The sequence below is a fragment of the Puma concolor genome, chromosome C1 (assembly GCF_028749965.1).
Source record: "Puma concolor isolate L17-30 chromosome C1, mPumCon1.1.hap2, whole genome shotgun sequence".
Lineage (NCBI taxonomy): Eukaryota > Metazoa > Chordata > Mammalia > Carnivora > Felidae > Puma > Puma concolor.
In genome coordinates this window covers 218823813-218846639 of record NC_141674.1, presented here as the reverse complement: position 1 = coordinate 218846639, position 22827 = coordinate 218823813, and the positions used below count along the sequence as shown (strand labels likewise).

The window sequence follows — 22827 nt, the reverse complement described above, 5'->3', positions numbered from 1 at the left end:
AAGCAACGTTTGACGGAAACAAGCAAGGGGAGGCGAGCCTACTTAAGAGGTGACTGAAGGCAGTTTCCAGGTGGCGGATTACAAGAGTCTAAACCAAGAGAGCAGGATAAACGCAAAGATAGATGACAAACAGGAGAACTGCATGGTGGGTCCATGGGTAGGTCTTGGTGACAAGTAGAAGCTAGTGTCACCGACCGAGACCGAAAACAGAGGGACCTGATTGTCATGAGGTGCTGAGCCTGTGCTGCGTGCCTGGCAGTGTGGAGAGTGGAGAATGTAAACAGAAGTAACACGCGTGACCGCCTCCCAGGCTGGAAGCCCTCTCCACGGGGTGCTTATCAGGAGTCTGGAGAAGCTCCCACCATGGGGTGGGACGCTTCAGAGGGAGGCTTGGGCTCTGCCACCAACAAGCTGTGTGACCGTAGGAAAGTAGCTTTCCCTTTCTGGGCCAGTGCCTTTACTTATTAGCTAGTACATGAGATGGGATTAAGGCTTCCCAAACAGACGTCCATGGTGGAATGAACTTGAGAGATGATCCTTGTTGACTCACATGCTCAGGGATTGGCCCAACGGTATGTGAAAAGCTCTGTGTGGTTTTGCCACTAGGGAAATTGGTAGTTTGTAGACGCTTTTTGGGAAATGCCAGCTTGGAGCTGCGTTGAGGTCCCGGCCATCTCCATGCCTCTCTGAGGCTACGATCCCAAAGATTCATGGTCACAGCCTGAAATGGTGCACAGGTTCCTTTTTGCTGAGCGCGGGAGCAATCAGGCTCTTTCTCCAGGTAACTGTGAGTCCTTGGGGACCATCCTTGGTGGGAACAAGAACTGTTTGGATTCAAATATACAGGTGTTTAGGATGTTTGAAGAGTGGCCAGAACCTATGGCAATACCTTGAAATGCAGCCCATACCAGGAATGAATACTGTGAAAATTTTAAATCCTCGAGAGAAGGAAGAAAACAGAAGACAGGGCTGAAACCAGCAGGGGTGGGCCAGGAATGCCCACCCAGCCCCCGGAGACACAGGAGCCATGCAGCATGCTGGGCCAAAGCATCTGAGGAAGATGGGGAAACTTTCCACCCCAAGGACAACCTTGGTTGGCAGGTTTTTGAGCATCGTTCCAAGACGACAATTGGCAAAACTAAGAAAAAGTAATCATTGTTCTCTGCTTGTCAGTGTGAACATGCCAGGACCTTGTAGCTGTCAGTGAAATCCCCATGTTTGTGGCTCTGTGAACCTGTTATTCCACCAAGTGGAACAGAAAAATAATAATTATAATTTATTTTGAGGCCTCTACGTCTGTCACAATAAACGCATGGGGACTAAGAGACACCAGCTGAGAAAATGGTGGGAAAGCTTTTTCTCAGAAGTCTCCCCAGGTGTACATGTCCCCTCTGGAGAAGGACAAAAATCAGGGGAACTGAGCAGCTTAGCCCCAGCCGATCGTGGGGCAAAGTGCAGAATGGGTCCTCCCCGCACGGCCCGCAGAGAGGCGGGGGAATGATCAAATGGGATCCCCCTGAACACAATGCACGTGTGTCCTCACATAGCCACCTGCTCCCCTGATTAGCTAAACAGGACCGAGCACACAGCTCCCCCATAATCAGCTCCCCTATCTGTGCCATCTGCCCCATTCCAAAAGGAAGCATGCCACCAGGGCTGCACCCAAATTCTGAGCCACGTGAGGACCTCCTCTGCTCCCCTAGGCCACCCCTTCCTTCCAGACCCTACATAGGGGACAGCCTTCGCTGGAAGGCCACCCTTGCTCACCTGGCCCACAGCCTCTCCATCACTCCACGACGGCATAATGCCCTCAGTCTCCATTAGTTATTGAAACCCCTGGCCTTGCTGGGCTAATTGTTATACACTCCAAATATTTCAGACTTCAAAGCAACTCCTTAGGAGTGAGAACCTTGTCTGACACTTGGTATCCAGAGCCTAGTACAAGGTCCTTGCACTGAGAAGGAGCCCAAATTTTGAGTGTCATGCCTGGCACCACCAAGGACAGGCTGAGCTCCTTTGCTGACATTAAGGTGGGCAGGCACAGACTGCTTTCCCACAGATACTATTGGGGTTAGTCTTCCCCCAAAGAAATATTTAATTCTACTTTCTGCTAAAAGCAAGTCTCTACTGTTTAATATTAGTGACAGTCGTGTTATCTACCCTTGCATTTTTTCAATGCCTATGAGCTCCCTCACCACGGAGAACACGGGAAGGAAGAAAGACTGGCTGGGGGGCGGGGTGGCGAGACCCTTCTTGCCCCCAAATGCATCAACTGTACAATTTGGTAACTGGCGTAATCAAACTACTTAAGAAACAACTGATTACTAATTGCTATTATTAAGGATGTCAGCATTCCATGATTTTGCTGCTGATATATTATATACAAGTCAAGATGCTACTTGAATTCTTGATTGAAACAGAAAACTGGAGGCATTATGTTGTGTTTGGGGTAATGGTATTTAAGCATCTGGAGGCAAGTTAAAGAAATACTAATTGGGTGTTTATTAAGAGATCGCGCCCAGCAGCATGTATAGGTGGGGAATGAGTGTGGGGAACGTGTGCTAGGCATGTGCATACACGTCAAGGTGGGGTCTGTTTGGGGAATTCAACCTCTCATCCAACCAGCACCCCCGGCGGGCTTGACACTGAGTCTGCCATCACATGAGGGCCACATCCACCGCTCCTTCTCTATGCGTGGAGGAGGATGTCACCCAGGGCAAACCGAATGGCCACATGTCTGGTAAATGAGCACAGCCCCTCCCTTACAGGAGTCATATTCGAACTAATGACAGGAGCATGCACACGGCTGGGGGCCCTGAGACATGATGTTGGGAGCGGCAAGAGACTAACACTGAGGTGACCCGGGCTCTTGCCTTGCTCCACCACTGCTCGTCTGATCTTGAACTTGTCAATCCATCTCTCTGAACCTTAATATGCTCATTTTTTTTAAGTTTATTTATTTATGTTGAGAGACGGAGAGCACGGGAGAGGGGGAGAGAGAGAGGGAGAGAGAGAATCCCGAGCAGGCTCTGCGCTGTCAGCACAGAGCCTGACGAGGGGCCCGAACCCACAAGCTGTGAGGTCATGACCTGAGTCAAAATCAAGAGTCAGATCCTTAACTGACTGAGCCACCCAGGTGCCCCTTAATATCGTCATTTAAAAAAACAATGGGATTGGTCAGGCCATCTCTTAGAGTCTTTATAAGTTGGGCTAACCAAGGTTTCCAGAGCAATGACCTGTGCTTCTGGAGGAGATTAACAACACTCCATTGCCTTCAAAGTATGGTGCGTCCTAACCGAGGCCTGTGCAGACCAGGCCCTGCCTTCAAAGGGATGGCTCACTCCACGCCAACCGGGGAGGGAAGGGATCTCCTGGAAGGCTGGTGGGAGACTGGTTTATGAACTTGAATGCACCAAATAAGCAGCGAGCTGGAATAGAGCCTGTCTTGTTCCAACTGTTAGAGAGAATACGTTCCCAAACCAGAACATGTTACAACTGGAACCGGACCTAAGTGGAGGCAGAGAGAGAGGAATCACAGATAATGAGGACCTTCATGAGGTACGTATTTCCCAAGGGCTGGTCTTTCCCACTTACCCCGCTGAGGGAAACGAGACTCTAAGAAGTTGAATTTCATCCCTGGGGTCCCCCAGCTTGTAGAAAGTGTGAATCTAATGCTCTTCCTGGTCCTTCTTGATGCCTGTAGTTCATGCTATAGCTGCATTTTACAGATGGGGACACCGAGGCTCACATTTGTTCTTTGGTCAATAGCCAGTTAGCCTCAGTGTGTAAACCAGGATGTTTCCCGACTTTTAATCAAGGGCTGTTGATGTCTCCCCCCCCCCACCAGACACATTTTGCAGGAAGATCCATGAAAAAATTTCCCCACTGAAACTGTTTACAACCTTTTGACTTTACCTTCCACACACACATACACACACACACACACACACACACACACACACACACATCAATAGCATGGAGTCCCTGGCTTCAAATAATGCAAATAAGAGCATTAAGAAAAAACATGGATGAATGAGTGGGGGCTCGGCTGCAGAAGAAAAAAAGAAATGAGAAGCAGGAGGTCAGCAGTGACAGGGAAGGATAGGGACGAAAGCATTCCGCCATCTCGGCTGCACACCATGAGCAGAGAATGTGGGGGCAGGGAGACCCTGCTCGAAGCAAAATGAAATTAAACCTTTCTAAGTACTTATAAATCAGCACCTAATGACACTATCCCACCACCAGCCGGAGCACTGCTCTTATTACTTTGATTCACAAGCCAGGGAAAGATCCGGAATTATGCACAAATTATTGTCCCATCTTCTTAATTAACACTGATTGCAAAATTCTTGCTAAAGTCCTTGCTAACAGACTCAATTATGTGCTGCCTGAATTGATTCACCCAGATCAAGTGGAATTTATTAGAAATACACTTTCCTACAATAACATCGGATTATCTTTGAATATAGTTAAATTATTTAGGAATGAAATGGCTCCAGCATCAGCCTTTGCTCCAGATACAGAAAAATATCTCCCACCACCCAGAATAAAGATATTTATTTGCTTTCAACCAGATACACACCCGAGGCTCTTTTCTTTCCCAGAAGCAGGTCGAATCACTACGAGATGAGATGCATGTCTTAGAGCTAATGGTCCAGCTTCAGAGCAGACGGGGCAGGGAGAAAAATCCTACAGGGTCATGTCTCAGCTGCCCCCCTCCCCCAGTATGAATTGTCACTGCCTGTGGAACACGGTGAAATTGCAATTAGGCTAAATCAGGATATTTTCAGAATCAAAATTGAGAAACAGGCTAATAAGGAAATAATGTATGCTGATGACATAGTTCTATTAGCATCGCTCCCAAGCACACCGGAGAGTTTCGAAAGAACAAAAAGGGAATGAGGACGAGAGCGAAGAGGCTTTTTTCCTTCCCAGGATGATGATGGTTCCTGCAATGGTGTGCTCTGCTCAGGAAAAATCACCCTAAGGCACTCGTTGGAAGTGGCAACTGTAGCCTGGGTCTACTTCCCAGCCCTATCGTCCATCATCTTCTAATACCAAATTCAGCAACTGGGTGTGAACCTGGACTGGGTTTGTCCTAGATGCCAGATCCTGGCACACAGTAGGCACATAACATTAACAGACCAAATAGCATGTGGAGGACACTAAAATCCTCTTGTGTTGGCCCGTGATAGATGAACATGTTCCTACCAGGCTGTGATTGAAAGGAAGGCAATCAAAATAAAGACAGTTTGCTCAACATGGTGCATACGGGGGGCATGCCGCCTTGTGCAAGGAAGAGGGACCCATCTAAAAATGAGAGTGTGTACAGGGCGCCTGGGTGGCGCAGTCGGTTAAGCGTCCGACTTCAGCTCAGATCACGATCTCACGGTCCGTGAGTTCGAGCCCCGCGTCAGGCTCTGGGCTGATGGCTCAGAGCCTGGAGCCTGTTTCTGATTCTGTGTCTCCCTCTCTCTCTGCCCCTCCCCCCGTTCATGCTCTGTCTCTCTCTGTCCCAAAAATAAATAAACGTTAAAAAAATTAAAAAAAAAATAAAATAAGAAATAAAAAATTAAAAAAAATAAAAATGAGAGTGTGTATACCAGAGCAGAGGGAGGGACTCCAGGCAAGTAGGCTGATAGTATTGTGTGAGGTCACAAATCCTAGACAGAGGTGTTTACACTTATCCAGAAAGGCAGTGGGGATGCAGCCAGCAGTGGAAGGAGATCCTCTAATTTGAAAAACAAAACAAAAACTCTTTTACATAAGAAAGATGGAGGTGAAGAGACCGGTCCCAAGAAGGTGCCTCCTTCTTTACTAACTGAGTCCCTGAGGCAATACGATGTTCCCACCTCCCTTGAAGCTAGAGTTGGCCTTGTTCTAGTCAACAATGGACTTCACAGTAGATCCAAGATGAATGAAGAGAAGTCCATCAATCAGAAAATAGATCAATAGAAAGTATCCGATTTGAAGAACAGAAAGCAAAATGGTAAAAAATAAAAAGAACGGGGGCAATTTAGAAGGACTCACATATCCAACTGGAGTCCAAGAAAGAAAGAAGGAAGGAAGACAGTGAAGCGAAAAGCACTACTCAGAGCACAGTGGCAGGCAGGCAGTGGTCTGCCAAGTGTTTGCCAGAAAAAAAATATTTAGAGAAATAGTTACCAAACAGTTCCCAAATTTGATGAAAGACATAAGTTTACACATTCAAAAGTTCAGCAAACCAGAAGCAGGATGTAGGTAAGGAAATAAATCAACTGTGTGCCCGGTAACCTGCCTGCTCCACTGACTTTTGCTGAGTCAAGGTTGCCTTGAGAGTAAAGAGCAGGTTCACTGGAGTGAGAGCTGGCAAGGCACACAGAGAAAAGGATGCAATGACCGTTTCCTATTCAGAGGTGCACGTCTCTCCCCTTCCTCTAAACCTGCAGTGGCTCCCTACTTCTACCCCAAAAGTCAGCAAACTAGAGCCTGAGGGCTGGCTGCCTGTTTTTGTAAGTATAGTTTTATTGGAACACGGCAGAGCTCATTCATTTACATATCGTCAATGACGATTTTCACGCTATCAAGGCAGAGCGGAGTCGTTGCCACAAAGACCCACAAAAGCTACGATATTTATTATCTGGCACTTTACAGAAAAAGTCTGATGATCTCTGTCGAACAGCTTCCAGTTCAAATTGTATAGCATGTGCTCAAGGGCCTGAAAGATGTGCCATGAGCTAACTTACCCTGCCTCTTCTCCCAGCATCCTTTTATCCACCTTGTACTCCAGGGAGTGATAGATAACAGCTAACAGCACTACTCAGAGCACGGTGGGAGGCAGGTGATGGTCTGCCAAGTGTTTGCCATAGAAATTGACAGTTAGCTTTTAAAAACTTTGACAGCAACTTGACAATGAGTGCAACAGTGTGTGATTACTGGGCTTTTTTCCCATTGTATTTTTTTCTTGTAATTAATTTTAATTGTGTCTTTACAAAGACTCAGTTCATGGCAAATTGAAACAAACAAAAATCCCCAGTCCTTCACCTCAAGGTGTTTGAGAAACTCTGGTCCAAACCACACCCCAATGACACCATCAATCCCTCATACCCTTCTTGGCTCTTGGGCAGGCCATCTCTCTGCTCTCCTGTCCTATCCTGCTCTGACAACACATCTACTCATCTTTCTTGGTGGCCCAGGAGCCTCAGGGGCTCACAGTCTGACACTGAGTAGAGTTGGCCTCACAGGATGTCTGCTGGGCATGAACCCCTGTGAAGAGAGAAAGAATATCAGACTGGCAGAGGGGAAGCCAATCTGTGACACAGGCCCCACAGTGCCATGCATGGCCAGCCCTAGGGGAGCTCTAGAGCTGAGACCCTCTCCCAGTTTTCCCACACTGGGTCAAGATGGCAGGACCTCTCCCCACACCTGACGGATCTTGGGATCTGGCAGCCTCGGGAGATGTATTTTGGGATGAGGCGGCTCTCTGCAGCTGAGGCAAACCCTGAAGGAGTTGGTTGCCATCTGGGGCGACAAGTCCTCCCTCACAGTGGGGTCTGGGCAACCCATCTCTATGTCCACCAAAGGTCTCGTCCCTGCCACTTACCTCAGCTCCAACCCTTAGGCCCCTTTCCTACCCACATGCCTCTCTTGCCTGGCCCTCCCTTCCAGGTTATACCCATGGCCCTATCTAACACAGTCCTGAGGCTACACCTTGGCTCTGGTTCAGCCAAAAATAATAGGGTACAGCTCCTCACCCCCACCAGAGGTCAAGGGAAGGAAAGAGACACCCTCCAGGGGACAAGAGTCATCCTGGTCCCTCAACAACCTCTGTGCTTTGCTCCGATGCCACCTGTGGAGCCAGCCTCTTCCATCCCTACTTCCTGTCACTCTAATGCTCTGCGTGATGCATTCTCCCCATCGGACCTGTGCCTCTAGCAGTGATCTCGTCCCACTCACTAGTTGCTGGTTGTCTCACCTGTCTCTCCCACCAAGCACAACACTTCCCAGAGGCAAGGACTTCTACTCTTTGCCTCCGTAGAATATTTCCAAATTGTACAGAAGTGCATCTTTCCACCTGTAAATGAGGAAGCATCGGATTCACCAAACTTCTCCAAAATCTGTCGTTTTAAAAATCTTGTTATTTTAACTTGCTTTGAAATTAATAAAAGTGTATATTGCATACGTTTTTAATAGTCCTTTACATTTCTGATAACGTCTTTTCCCCCATCTTTCTGTTGGAAGCCCAAAGTTCTCATTTCTCACCAACAGAAAAATAAGTAAAGCCAACTTTAAACCATCAGACAAAACTGGCCCTGCTCTGCTCCACGCAGGGCTGCAAAGCACCCACGTGAGCTCACCAGGAGCCCTCCCTCCACAACTGCAGGATCAGTAAAGTCCTCATTTCTAGAAGGGATATGAAGGGTGACAGGACATAACGAGCAGATCAAAGCAACTTCAAGAGAGAAGTATCTTGCTCCCTGTGTGAGGTTCATAAAAAACAATCAGTCTTAACATGCAATTTGTCTCAAGAGGCAGGAGCTGCTATTTTATCATGTAATTAAATCCCCATGACAGTCATAAAGAAACTTCGTCACCTTTATCAGGGAAAGCTTCGATAATATGCTTTCCAGCAACGTCCCAAGAGTCTATAAACGTCCTTCCAGGGCTATTTACTCGTGGTTGTGCATGCCAAGGATCTGGCTGCTCTGTTCCACAGTGGGTATGCCCCACTCAAGGGCACCTTTGTTTCTGAGCTTCCAAAAAAAGCCCTCCTGGGCTATGGATGAAAGCAGCACTTGACCTTTGGATGAGATCGCATTCATAATGAGAAGCGACTTTGTTGTTTTGCACGATCCACGTTGGGTAGCAGTGTCAGGAAAATAGGTTAGCGGGGTGTTCCCCCCACCACCATATTGTGTGCTTCCACAGGATGAGAATGAGATTTCTTAATAATGTGAAATCAGTACAGACAATTTAAGTCATTATTAATAGATACACTTGATCTGAAGAAGTAAGATGTTTTAATGTTTTGTTAAATGAGGTGTGCTGTGCTAACATTGTTATTCAGAGAAAAGGTTGAGGTATTTTAACATTTTTTATATTAATGTCTGTGTGACGAACTCTGGTAGATGGGTGAATGTGCTCTTAGAAGCAGAGTCATACACACCCGCCCAGCTTATTATTCTAAAAACTTTTTTTTTTATTTGAAAAAGCTACAGGGAGTGGGGATGAAGGAGGAGTGGCCTTTAAAATTAAATGGAGAGAGTGAGGACCAAAACAAGATAAAAATGATTTACAGCGAGAGAAAGACCTTAGCTATTGGCCAAGCAGTAGTAAATGTGAGTATCCTAGGGTCTGATCGGATTTAGTACATGGCCATTTATAGAAACAACTCATGTAGGAAGTATGAAATTGACCAGGCTAACAATATACATTGGCATATTTGAGAGAGTGCTCAGAATCCCACGATGGCCACATGGGAAATTACTTGCTGCCCTAGCTTGCCCATTTATTTGGACACTTGACCTCAGAAGGAAGCAGACATTTGCCCAATGGCCCAGGAAAGAATCTACACATTTGGGTCTCTCCAGGAACATGAGGAAATGGCAGGGTATCTTGCAGCCTGGGAAACTCTACCCTGGGGCCTGAACACATGGAAAGTCGCTGTCTTGGAGAAACAGCCTGACCCTGTAATGAAACCCACATTTCAGGCTCAGCCAGATTCTTCCACCGAGTACCAGCAGGGCTCATCCTCAGACACTTCTGAAGAAAAGATCCTTCATCAATTCAATGGCAGGATGCAAAGATCCTGATGTTACTTGAAAGTAATAATTACCATTCATTCAAGCACTACCATATGTATATCTCATTATAATTTCAAGGTGGATTTCACTTCTTCAGCTCATGTGATCCTGAGGCAAAAACTCCCTCTCATTGCTATCTACACGTTAAGACTCTATATAGAGAGCCAGTTTTCGTGACTTCTATGGACAAAATTTTACATTTATAATTTAAGTCCCAGAAAATATTCTTTGCAAAATCATATTCAAATCCAGTTGACTACCTGGATAGTTGTTAGAGAGATTTGGTCCATTCACTGAGTCATTGAGATAGAAGCTGGGTATCCACTCTTATTTGGATTTTTGTCCTTCTTTTCCCAACTTTTCTCCACCATATGCAATAAAAGTCCACCACAATTAAATTTGCTTAGTTCTCTGAAATGGTCCACAGATACGAGCGAAGTTTGACAGTTCTTCTGAAGGACTGAAACTGGTAAGTACACCGATTTGGCAAAAGTTATTTTCATCAGAATCCCTCTCTTTCAAGAAGGGGGCCATATTTGTTCAGAAGAATTTCCTGGACCAGGTCCCTGGAGTAGAAGCTGAAACCACAGGGACTGAGAATGGGTGGAGCCACAGTGAAGGGGGCAGGTGGGGGACTTTAGTGGCTGTGCCAGAGACAGAAGAAATGGAGACAGAGGAGAGAGGTGGGGTAAGATTGTGCACGTGGTGATGGACACTTCATATCTTCAGGATAGTTGCCAATCTCACTATGTGATGCTGTTAGTGGGATGGCAAACAAACCAACCAAAAAAATAATAATTCAGGAGCAAATTTTATGCCCCAGTATGGGGGCAGGACAGACCATATACAGTCTGAGCAAACAGAGAGGTCAAGAAAGCACAGGTTCCCACCCCCCAGGGTTCCAGGGGAGGAGTCCAGGTCCTACAAAGCCCACGGTCTCAAGGAAGAAGGAAATTTGACCTGACACCTGACCAACACAAGGTACTCTGCACTGAGAGGCTCTGAATGGTTTAAAATAATGTCAAATATTTGCTGCATTTATGTTGCCTAAATTTGGGTACAAACATCGACAACAGCACCACTAACCTCTGGCCTTAAAAACAAGAAAAAGCACCCTCTAGTGCCACAAACAGGAACCCCCAAGGGTGTGCGGCAGTCTCAGCCACTTGACCCACAAGGACAACAGGATCCTATGTGCCTGGGGTTTTAATGTTGCCGTGCGGCACCGATTGAATCAGGCCCATTGCTCTGGCCTGTTGAGATCTTTTGGAATTGTGATTACATCAGGCTGCATGTCACCCAACACTATGAAATCCACCCTCCTGAATGTTCACCCAAATCATCCATAAGCATGTATTGTACAGGATCAGACTGAAAACCTTGGCTGCACATTGGAAGCACCTGTGGGGTGAGGGTGGGCAGGTCTAACAGACAGACCTGATTTCCAGGCTGCACCCCCCAACCCCTGACACCAGAGTCTCTCAGGAAGGGATCCAGGCATCCACATCTTTTTAATGCTTTCCAGGTGGTTCCATTTTACAGTCAAGACTGGAACCACTGCTCTGAAGGCAGTGTATTACTTCTCCAGCTGGAGTTTTTAGCAGGACTTTCCTAAAAGAAGACCCACATTTTGTCCACCTCCTCTAAAAGGTTTTCAGGAAACCTTCCACGGCAGGTTGAAACATGACCCATGCCGATGTGCCCTCTACATATTAATGAAATAACCGTGTCACCAAGGAAAATGATTTTATCCAACCTGACTTGTTCCTAGTGACCCACAGAGTTCCAAGTACCCCCACTCCCTTTTCTAAATGTACCCAAACCGTCTTTTTCATCTTTAAAGATCTTGCCCAACACTGATGTCAATTCAGACTTTGGAAAATCAAATCCTTTACTTATTTGAAAACTAAAACTCTGGTCTTTCTGGTCCTTCTGTTGTACCACAATTCCTCCAGGATTTCGATACTTGCTCAGCAACATCATACACAAAGTCATTCTTAGAAGAAGCTGAGTTTTTCATCTGGACTGAAACAGGCAGAGGAGGTAAGGTTTGAGTGGCATCTTTGCAAGCCCATGCTTGATTAAGCTGAGTAGGGCGAAGACAACGAAAATGAAATCAAAATGGCCTGACCCAAGCAAGGTATGGATGGACAGAACTACAGTGAGCAAGAAGGAGCCAAACGTTGGGTCAGGAAAAGTGCTGTTCACCTGTAACTAAAGGACATTGTTCAGCTAGTGGGAAGGAGAGACTAAAGCACTCCTGTGGGTTGGGGTCTTGTGGTCACTGCTTTTTCCTGTGTGGTTCTCGGGGGCAGGGTTATTGTATTTTTTGTCTCTGTATCCCCAAAACTGAACGACACGCCGTAGAGCATAATATTCCACAAATGTTTATTGAATGAATAGATGAACGAATGAATTTGTTTACAGGTATCAGTGGGGTCTTTTGCTTCTTACTTTGTCCTATTTTGTTTTTCAATGTAATAATCACACAGATGGCTATTGTTTTTTTAAGGCACCTCTGGAATTCTCCTGAAACAATCTACATGTCCTACTTGTAAAACCAATGCTGTCTCCCATGAGCTATTTTTGAAGCTCTCATAAAGAACCACGTCTGTTTCTGGACTACTGCTCCCTAGCCACTGAAATCAAGCTTGGATATTTAGGGCACTGTTGACAAATATAACGCATGGAAAGCTAAATTTAGCATAGGATACGGGCCAGAATGGCTCTTATCCCTGCACTCACCTCCAGTTTTCCCATCCCTTTAAAAATAACCCATGACAAAATATATCAGGAACAAAGGAATTCTTCAGTTTAAAGTGAAGTACAAGTTGGGTCATATTATAGTTGTATGTGAATAAGTCCTTTAGAAATGAACTAATCACAATCAGTCTGAGAAAAATAACATGGCAACATGACTAAGCTTAGAGAAATGAAAAATCTGAAGAATTAATATTGCTACTGAAACTGACAGAGTAACGTCATGGTAGGTAGATGAAGTGGGGAGAGTGATTGGCTTTATTCCAGTGTGTAGTTGACAAGGGAAATGGTCACGTAGTGTCACCTTTCATCATTTTCTGCATGCACGTGCCTCTTGTGTCCAATGGAAGCTCTCCATTCCTTGCAAACATGGTCTATATATTCCTTACCACTGCACTGTCTATAGCACCCAGCAGAGTTTTAGGCACAGAGGGACCCTTGAAAAAAAATCGCTGCTGCTCCACTGATGACATTGATTCTGTCTTTGCTGCTGTTGCTGCGGGATACAAGGGAAGTAAACTTTAAAACATGTGAAATGAGGTTTTAAGGAGCCCTCACAGATCCATTCTCATGGACTGGAAGAACCAATGCAGCTGAAATGTCCACACCACCCAAAGCGGTCTACAGATTTAATGCAATCCCTATACCAACAACATTTTTTTTACAGAACTAGAACAAATAATCCTAAAATGTACAGAGAATCACACACACACACACAAACACACACACACACACAAACCCTAAATAGCCAAGCAAGTCTTGAAAAAGGACAAGGCGGGGTGCATGGGTGGCTCAGTTGGTTGAGCAGCCGACTTTGGCTCAGGTCATGATCTCACAGTCTGTGAGTTTGAGCCCCGTGTCGGGCTTTGTGCTGATAGCTCAGAGCCTGGAGCCTGCTTCGGATTCTGTGTCTCCCTCTCTCTCTGTCCCTGCCCCGCTCATGCTCTGTCTCTCTCTCTGTCAAAAATAAGTAAACATTAAAAAAAAACTTTTAATTAAATTAAATTTAAAAAAAAAGAAACAGAACAAAGCTAGAGTGGAGATATCATACTCCCAGATTTCAAGATATACTAGAAAACTGTAGTAATCAAAGCAGTATGGTACTGACACAAAAACAGACACATAGATCGATGGAACTGAATACAGAGTCCAGAAATAAACCCATGCTTATACGGAGTATTAATCTTCCACAAAGGAGGCAAAAACATCCAATGAGAAAAAGACAGTCTCTAACAAATGGTATTGGGAAAACTGGGCAGCTACATGCAAAACAATGAAACTGCACCACTTTCTTATACAAAACACAAAAATAAACTCAAAATGAATTAAAGACCTAAATGTGAGACCTGAAACCATAAAATTCCTAGAAGAAGACATAGGCAGTAATTTCTTTGATATCAATCATAGCAACATTTTTCTAGATATGTGTCCTTTGGCAAGGGAAACAAAAGCAAAATTAAACTACTGGGATTACACCAAAATAAAAATCTTCTGCTGAGCAAAAGAAAGCATCAACAAACAAAAGGGCAACATGCTTAATGGAAGAAGGTATTTGCAAATGACACATCCAATAAGGGGTTAATATCTAAAATATATGAAGAACTTAGATAACCCCACACCAAGTAAACAGTAATAACAATCCAATTAAAAGTGAGCAGAGGACCTGGGTAGACATTTTCTCAAAGAAGACATTCAGATGGCCAACAAACGTATGAAAAAATGCTCAACATCCGCTAATCATTTGGGAAACGCAAACAAACAAACAAAAAAACCGCAAAGAGATGTCACTTCACACTTGTCAGAATGGCGAAAATCAAAAACACAAGAAACAAGTGTTGGCGAGGATGTGAAGAAAAAGCAAACCTTGCGTGCTGTTGGTAGGAAGGCTAATTGGTACAACCACTGCGGAAAACAGTACGAAAGAAGTCCTGTTGTCTCTGTGGTGTTTACAGCTTCAGGATCCACGTAGCGACTCGACCCCACGGGTGTGTGTCCAACGCTGGGCCCGCTGGATGGTGGCTGCTGTTATTACCCCTCCCTCGGGACCCCTGTGTGTGTAACTGTCCTGGGCATGTGTCCCACCGCTTCCTCTTTGCCCATCAGGACAGCACCCTCCTGAGCTTCCGTCCTCCCTCGAGCCTCTGGTCACAGGGTTTTATTACAACTCACACAGTGATGGCGAAGGATGGTACCACTCAACGACAGTGGCCCATTCTAACTTCCTAGTAGGAGGAGAAAAACAAGAGTAAGAAAAAAAAAAAAGATGTAAGAACTGCGTCTCACCTACATTGTAAGAAAAAATGATTTCATTAATTTTTAGGTGAGAAAATAAAGCCCTTCACTAAACTTCAACGAGTAATTACGAAGCTACTAACAAAAAGCTATTACCATTCATTTAAAAACCAGAAACTGTGGCATTTCCCATCTGCGGCAAGGGGGTCAGTCCTGAACAACTGGAAGAGACTCGCAGGCCACCAGGGACCCCAGATGATGCTCTGGGAATCTCTGGTGTGCCCTATGAAGCCTCCCACGCAGGGACGCTTGCCTAGAGCCTAGTCATTTGTAGCGTCCAGCTGGGCCTCCTTCAAACGTGCTCAGGGCTGACACAGCCCTCGGGGCACACATCCACCCACCCTTGTTCACAGCAGCAGAGAAAGTGATAGGTCAAAAGGAACAAGACATCCTATAGAGCAGGAGAGAGAAGCCCCGCCCACTTGAGGGTGTCCGCCCTTGGGTGCAGAGCTGTCTTGGAGATAAATGGATGTGTCGCTCTCTGGGAGTTGAATCTATATAACCACAAGGCGGTGGCTGAGCACACTGGCATCCCAGTGGTCACACGATGCTGATCATATCAAGTAACCATGATCACAGCGGAGCCCGCAGGAGTTATAAATACACCGCCACCGAGCCCCAACTGGATAACAATTGAGTAATGACAATAGAAATAGCTCACACTCCATAGGACCATCTTTCCCCTTCCTGAAGAACTCTTCTGAAATCAGCAGCCTGGCAATGGAGAGATGGCCAGAGCCGGTTAGGGGAGAGCTTCACATCTTTCAGAAGATGGAGAAAGAGCTTCAAGCTAGAGCCGGGTCCCCAGTGCTCGAGTACCATGCTGCCTTGGTCACGGGAGACCTGAGCCGTCTTGAGCTGCTCATGAACGAGTTCTTCCAGGATGCCAATGTGGTGTTCGAGATCAAGAAGGATGAGATGGAGTGGCAGGTGAAATCCCCAGCCACGTTTGGACTGTCAGGTACCCCTTTCCCTTTAAAGCTCGGCTAGTTGTTTTTCAGGAGCCACTAACACTCCGCTGGACATGTAAGTCCAGGGTGTAGACCGCTCACTGGGGCGCCACATTTCACACACTCGAGCAAAGGATGCTTATAAGTGACATCTGGTTTCTGAGATGCGAGAAATCAAATTAGAAAGGCCAAAAGGATGGTAAGAAGTGCCCATCTGATGCTGGAAGCGTCTCTTGTCTTTCAAAGAGGGCATCGGTTTGGGTGCTCGCCTACCAGTGCCTGCACCTGGAATCCGGGGAGGCAGGAGACGGAGAAGGAACGCCTCGCGTCTGAGTGCTCCCGGAGCTGTCCCCTGGCACGTAGCTCGGCTTGAGGGCCTTCTAGGAACCTGTGAGCACCACAGCTACAGCAGGGTGGCTGGGGCACAGCCAGCATCAGCAGAGGGAGAGCCCTTAGCAGGTGCTCCGCCCGGAACCCAAGGGAGCCGGAGAACGGGGGAGGGAGGGGAAGAAATCAGAGGTCCCTAAGTCGTATGTCTGAGCGCATTCTTGTAGCCTGAACACTGCTATGTGCTGGGCCAGCAAGAGACACCCCCCCAAGGAGAAAGACACCCCTTTACCCCACTCGGGATGATGAGACTTCCTGACCACCAGGCTGTTGCCAGGGCCTTCTCGGCTGGCACTCCGCAAAGGGCACCCTTTTCCCAGGGGGTCCAGATGCAACACATTTATCACGAGGGTTCACGCGTTGGCACAACAGCTCTGCCAGACTAAGAGCATTTGAGACGCTGCGGTCAGTGGGCCAACGGCCAGCGTCCCGTGTCCCATGTGTCTGACCTGTGGGCTCCGGCAGGCAAAGAATGCGGAAGGTCAGTTTCCAAAGAACGGACACCGTCTTGCTTATACCCCACACAGGGAGAGGGAAATAAACCCAAAACACGGCCAAAGGGCTATACTCCTGAGCTAGGAAGTCTACTTACGGGGTCGGGGAGGGCTCGGTGAATTGCTGAATGCTCGATTAATGCTAATTTTTTAAATTACGTACCACCCAGCCCTGGACACACTCAACCACACTCAAACGTTGCAGTTTCAAAGAAGTGTTGACGTTCAACCCATGGTCTGAATCCAAAGGTGTCTTCCTTTTTTCTGCCTTAATCTTTCCACCTCTGAGTTCTGCTGGGTTTCTATGGTGTGGCACGCCCGCACAACAGAAAGTTAGGGCAGGCTGATGGAGAAGGCGGTGAGCTGTCACCGTGGATGGGGCAGCCCTGAGTGCCAGTGCTGGCCTACGGCCTCCGTGCGGACCGGGAAGAGAGGGTGGGTGGCACTCAGGGCTGCGGCTGTCCGTGCTCCCTGGGCTCAGCCGCTCGACGCCCCTTGCAGCTGACCACGCGGCAGAAATGACCAAACACGGCTTGCGAACAGCACCCTCTCCCACATGAGAACTTCCTGGTGGCCAATCCCAGACCCCCCGAAGGGAGTCATGGGGACGGAAGTACACCAGCAGGTTCACAGGGCCAGCCCCCCAGTACCTCGGTGCACCCAGGATGGAATGCCAGTCGCAGTCCAAGGACAGCGTTGGCATGAGGAGCTGACGTTTGGAGGGATGTGCCACGTGGGGAGAAGCCTGTGTCCACGTTCCTCCCGGTGGCGGAACCAGGACCGGGGAGTGGGCGGTATAGGCAGCTGATTCAGGCTCTGTGGTCCACACAGCTGCCTCAGAACTCGGGTTTTCTTGAAGACCTTCAAGAAAGTGGAAGCCTACCACCATCTCCCAGGACCCGGACGGAGGTGCTGGCCTCAAGCTCCGGCTGAGCTCAACGTCCAGCCCAGACTCCTTCCTTCAGTCCTCGGGAAGACTCAGGAACCCAGGGGTGGGTGAAGGGAGCTGCTGGGGTGGGTGGGGTTGGGCTGGGAACTTGGTGTGCCCCAGAGGATGGAGTCTGGGTGCTCCCCCCCTTCCTTGCCCTCCCTAGCCCAGGAAGTAGACTTCCTAGCTCAGGAAAACGAATCTAGCCAGAACCAGGAGCAAGCACGTAGACCACCGTTACCATCAGGGACCATATGCATCTATCCCCCTCCAAATCACGCCCGGTCTTCACTGGGAAGGGCAGACCAAACCCGTGCAGGCCCACGTGCCAGGGCCCAGCTGGCCACCACCATCCACTGCCGGGATGACAGGCACATCCCCCACCTAAGTGTGCAACAACCTTCGGGCTGGGCCTCGGGGACACAGGGCAGGCTGGAACCCTGCATCACATGCAGGTAGGTAATTATGAGTGGTCTTTCAAAACCTGCTCAGCATGGGTCCCAGGAAGGAGGTGGCCTGTGAAAAGGGTCTCCTCTGCAGCTCATTACAGCCATGGTATCGATTCTTCCATCATTATCAGAAGGCATTCCTGCCATGTGAAATCCTGTCCCTTGAAGTGTATTCACCAGGGACTGCTTCCCCCATTTCCACAAGCGCTCCTGGCCGCTAACAACCTTCCATGGGCCTTTTGAAAGCCCAAAGTTTTCAGAGAAGTACAATGTGTAGCACCTGCTCCATTCATCCGTCAAGAAAGAGCAACCCTATACACACACGCACACACGCACACACACAACCCTAAAAAGCGCAAAGAAACAAACCAGAATTGTGCTGAATGTGGACACCACATCAAAGGGAGCTTCTGAAACCCAGTGGCTTCCAAGAGGACTAAACTTTCTAAGGCCTTTCCTTGAGCAGCCTTGGTGCAGGGGGTCAGTTTGTTTCGCCGACTGTCTTCTCCCGCTAATGATAAAGGGATAAGTTTGGGGTTCAACGAGAGAGAGCTGGATTCCAGAAAAATCCACAGCTCACTTTCCTCCCTCAGGCTGTCCCTAATTCAGAGCCTGGGAAATGTGAATTCCTGGCTTACGTTCTCCCACCATCCACCTACTTGGCCGGCTCTCCATTCCTCAATTCCTCGCCTCGTCCTCAGCCGCCCCCCTATTTGGCAAGACCCCTCTTGCTTCTCAATACGGTCCACTCCCTCCGGCTCGGTTTTGGCCCCTATTAACCTTCTTTTTATTCCTTTTCTCCCTCCTGGGTCTTCATCTCCCTCTCCTGGGCCTGTGAGACTCTCCTCCCCACTTCCTACACTTCAGTTTTCCTGGAGATCTCTCTCTGCCCCTCTGCCTTTGTCTTTGCACCTGTCACCCTAGGGTGGGAGATGGCCCTTCTCCTCTTCTCTCCTCTTCTCTCCTCTTCTCTTCTCTTCTCTTCTCTTCTCTTCTCTTCTCTTCTCTTCTCTTCTCTCTCTGTGCGCCTAGCTAGATCTGTGCCTCTAGCTAGATCTGTGCCTCTAGCTGGAACTCACTGGGGTTCTTGGTCCCAATCGTCTGCGTCTTTACATGCCTCTATATCGTCTATATTTCTTTATGTACCTACGTGTCCACCCGGTAGCTACTTCTAAGAGATGGTTTCACGCTAGCTGGGCCTTAAGGGACACGGCCCCCCACCGGTCCCCCACTCACTGTACCTCTCCTCTCCCCCAGGCCTCTGGACCCTGGAGTACAAGCGTGAGCTCACCACGCCTCTGTGCATCGCTGCGGCCCGCGGCCACACGGTCTGCGTGCACCACCTGCTCAGCCGCGGCGCGGACCCCGACGCCAGCCCCGGTGGCCAGGGAGCCTTGCACGAGGCCTGCCTGGGGGGCCACACGGCCTGTGCCCAGCTGCTGCTGCAGCACGGCGCCGACCCCGACCTGCTCAGCGCCGAGGGCCTGGCGCCCCTGCACCTCTGCCGAACCGCCGCCTCGCTCGGGTAAGGACACGCGGCCCGGGCGGGGGCCACAGACCCTGACCCCATCCGGGGCCAAGGCTCCAGAGGCCGGCCACGGCCTCTGCCCCTGGCCCCGCCTCCAGGCTCCGCCCCAGACCCCGCGGCCTCCGCCCCTGGTCCCGCCCCCAGATCCCCAAGGCCTGCGCGGATCCTCAGGACCCAACGGGTCCCCGGTCCGGTCCCTGGACCGTGGACCCAGCCTCGTCCTGTGTCCCAGAATCCGGGACACACCTCGCGCCCTCACCGCACCCAGACTCGCGACCCGGCCCCTGCCACCTCCGTCACGGCCTGCTCCACCTGGTCCCCCGCCCTGACTCCGGACCGCGACCCGCCCTTGGCCACCACTCCCCACCACCCGCCCCAGACCCTAAGCCTCTGACCCCGGGCCCGGACCCCGGATCGAGCTGAGCGCCTACCCCAGCCCCTGCGTCGCGACTCACACACGGAGCCCCTAGGACCCCAGACCCAGACCCCACCGCGCCCGGCAGAGTACTGGATCCTTCTTGCGGCCCAGACCCCTGGCCCCCAGTTCGCAGCCCCGGACCCCGGACCCCGGCTCCCCCGGCCCCCCGGCCCCCAGTTCGCAGCCCCGGCCCCCAGTTCGCAGCCCCGGACCCCGGCTCCCCCGGCCCCCAGACCCCGGCTCCCCGGGCCCCCCGGCCCCCAGTTCGCGGCCCCGGACCCCGGCTCCCCCGGCTCCCCCGGACCCCAGTTCGCAGCCCCGGACCCCGGCTCCCCCGGACCCCAGTTCGCAGCCCCGGACCCCAGACCCCGGCTCCCCGGGCCCCCCGGACCCCAGTTCGCAGCCCCGGACCCCGACTCCCCCGGAGCCCCGGCCCCCAGTTCGCAGCCCCGGACCCGGGCTCCCCCGGCCCCCCGGACCCCAGTTCGCGACCCCGGACCCCGGCTCCCCCGGCCCCCCGGCCCCCGGGCGGGTGTAATTAGCGCTTGATTGCGAGCGCGAGGCGGGAGGCGCCGCACCGAGGTAATGAGCGGGGTGATCACAGGCCTGCAGACGCCGGCGCTGACGAATGCTAAAAGGCCACTGGCGGCGTTGGAGGCTGAAAAATTAGGGTTTTTAATGATAATTTTATGCAGAATAATTGTCACAGTGTGACATAAATGGTTAGCTCCTCGGGCGGGGCCTCGGAGTCCCACAGGAAGCCGAGCTGCTCCCCGCGTTTTCGGGCGCCTGCCCAGGGCCCGGGGTTCGGGGAGTTCTGCAGCTGCCGGCCGACCCCCGCGGCTCCCCTTGCGGGGTGTCTGTCCCCGCGGGGCCCGCAGAGTCCCGGGAGAGGCAGGCGGCTTGCGTTTGCTCGTCGTGACACTCCGTCAGTCAAAATGGTCTGGTCGCTGCCCTCGGGGTTGCGATTTCTTGGCCTTCTATCACGGTGGTGGGGATTAAACAAAACCGCCATCTCGAGAGCAGGCGGGGCCACTGGGCTCTCGGTGACCCAGGCGGGGCCACCAGCGACCAGTGTCACTCGAGATGAGAGCAGGGACTGAGAAAGACGAGAGAACCACCTGAGGGTGCCTGAAGGAAAAAATATGCTGACTATACGTATATGTGCTTTTACAGTTTATTTACGTAGAGAGAGAGCGCACCTGCAGGAGCGGGGGAGGGGCCGAGAGAGAGGGAGAGAGAATCCCAAGCTGGTTCAGCACAGCCAGAGGCAGAGCCCTACCGGGGACTCGATCTCACCAACCGTGAGATCGTGACCTGAGCCCAGATCAAGGGTCCCATGCTTGACCCCCTGAGCCACCCAGGCACCCCCTAAAGATATACTTTTTAAAGCAGCTCTCCTCAGGTGTCGTTGGCATACGGTAAATTGCGCCTGTTTTTAAGTGCACAATTTGATAAATCTGGACCTATGCATTCAGGACAATATGCATTCACGAGATCACCCCCACAATCAAGGGAGTGAGCACACCCATCACCGTCAGACGTTTCCCTGCCCCACTGTTATCCCCCCTCCCCTCCTCCATTATTATCCCACTAATCTGCTTTTCTAGCCCTATAATTCAGTCTGAATTGGCCAGTGTTTTACATTTTGTCTGGCTCCTTTCATGCAACGCGATTACTTTGAGATTCAGCATATTGTGCGGTGGATCCATAATTCACTCCTTTCCATTTTGAGTGGTATTCCCCGGTATGGGACTGCCACAATGTGTTTATCCGCTCGCGTGTTGAAAGACGCTTGGTTGTTTCCAGTCTGGGGCTATTACAAATAAAGCTGCTATGAACATTTGTGTACTAGCCTCTGTACGGGTGTCTGCTTCCATTCCTCCTGGACGTGTGCCTAGGGGTGGAATGGCTGGCTTGTATGGGACTGAAAGATAACCTTTTAAGAAACCGCCAAACTGTTTCCAAAGTGGTTGTGCCAAGTTGCACTCCCACCAGCAGGGTACGAATGTTCTCATTGTTTCACATCCTCGGTAGCGGTTGCTTATGGAAACTCTTTAACTGTAGACCTTCGAATAGGTGTGTAGAAATATCCTGTTGTAGTTTTGAGTTGCAATTCCCTAACGACAAGTGATGTTGAGCACCTTTTCATGTACCTATTTGACATCCATCGGTCTTCTTCAGTGAAGTGCCTGTTCAAATCTTGTGTCCCCCCCTCCCTTTTTTTTTTTTACATTGGGTTGTTTTCTTAAAATGTGAGATTCCTTTATATATTCTGAATACAAGCCCCTCATCAGACATATAATTTGAAAATATTATCTCCCAACCTATGGGTTGTACTGTCTTCTCTTAAAAATGCCTTTTAGGAAAATAAATGCCTTTTAGGGGCGCCTGGGTGGCTCAGTGGGTTAAGCATCTTCTCAATTTCAGTTCAAGTCATGATCTCACAGTCCTGAGATTAAACCCCCACCTCAGGCTCCACACTGAGCATGGAGCCTGCTTGGGATTCTCTCTCTCTCTCTCTCTCTCTCTCTCTCTCTCTCTCTCTCACACACACACACACACACACACACACACAACATAAATAAACATTTTTAAATGCCTTTTAAAGAATAGCAATTCTTAATTTTGGTGGAATCAGCTTGTCAATTTTTTTCTTTAGAAATTACCTTGGGTTATAATATCTTTTAAAAAAAAAAGTCTTTGCCTAACCCAGAGTCACAAACATTTCCTCCTAAATTTTCCTCTATAAATTTAATAATTTTACATTTTGCATTTAAGTCTGTGACCCATTTTTTTGTTAATTTCTGCATATGGTGTGAGGTATAGATCGAAGCTT

General features: G+C 49.3%; 1 protein-coding gene across 1 annotated transcript in view; it reads left to right on the top strand.

The window, feature by feature from the left end:
- The window catches only part of ASB18 (ankyrin repeat and SOCS box containing 18), a 63379-nt gene that overhangs the window by 5211 nt on the left and 35341 nt on the right, over positions 1–22827 (top strand). Inside the window, exons 3-4 of the mRNA XM_086715230.1 lie at positions 15651–15795; positions 19300–19567. Coding sequence (XP_086571356.1) covers positions 15651–15795; positions 19300–19567 — 413 coding nt within the window. The remainder of the gene's footprint in view (positions 1–15650; positions 15796–19299; positions 19568–22827) is intronic.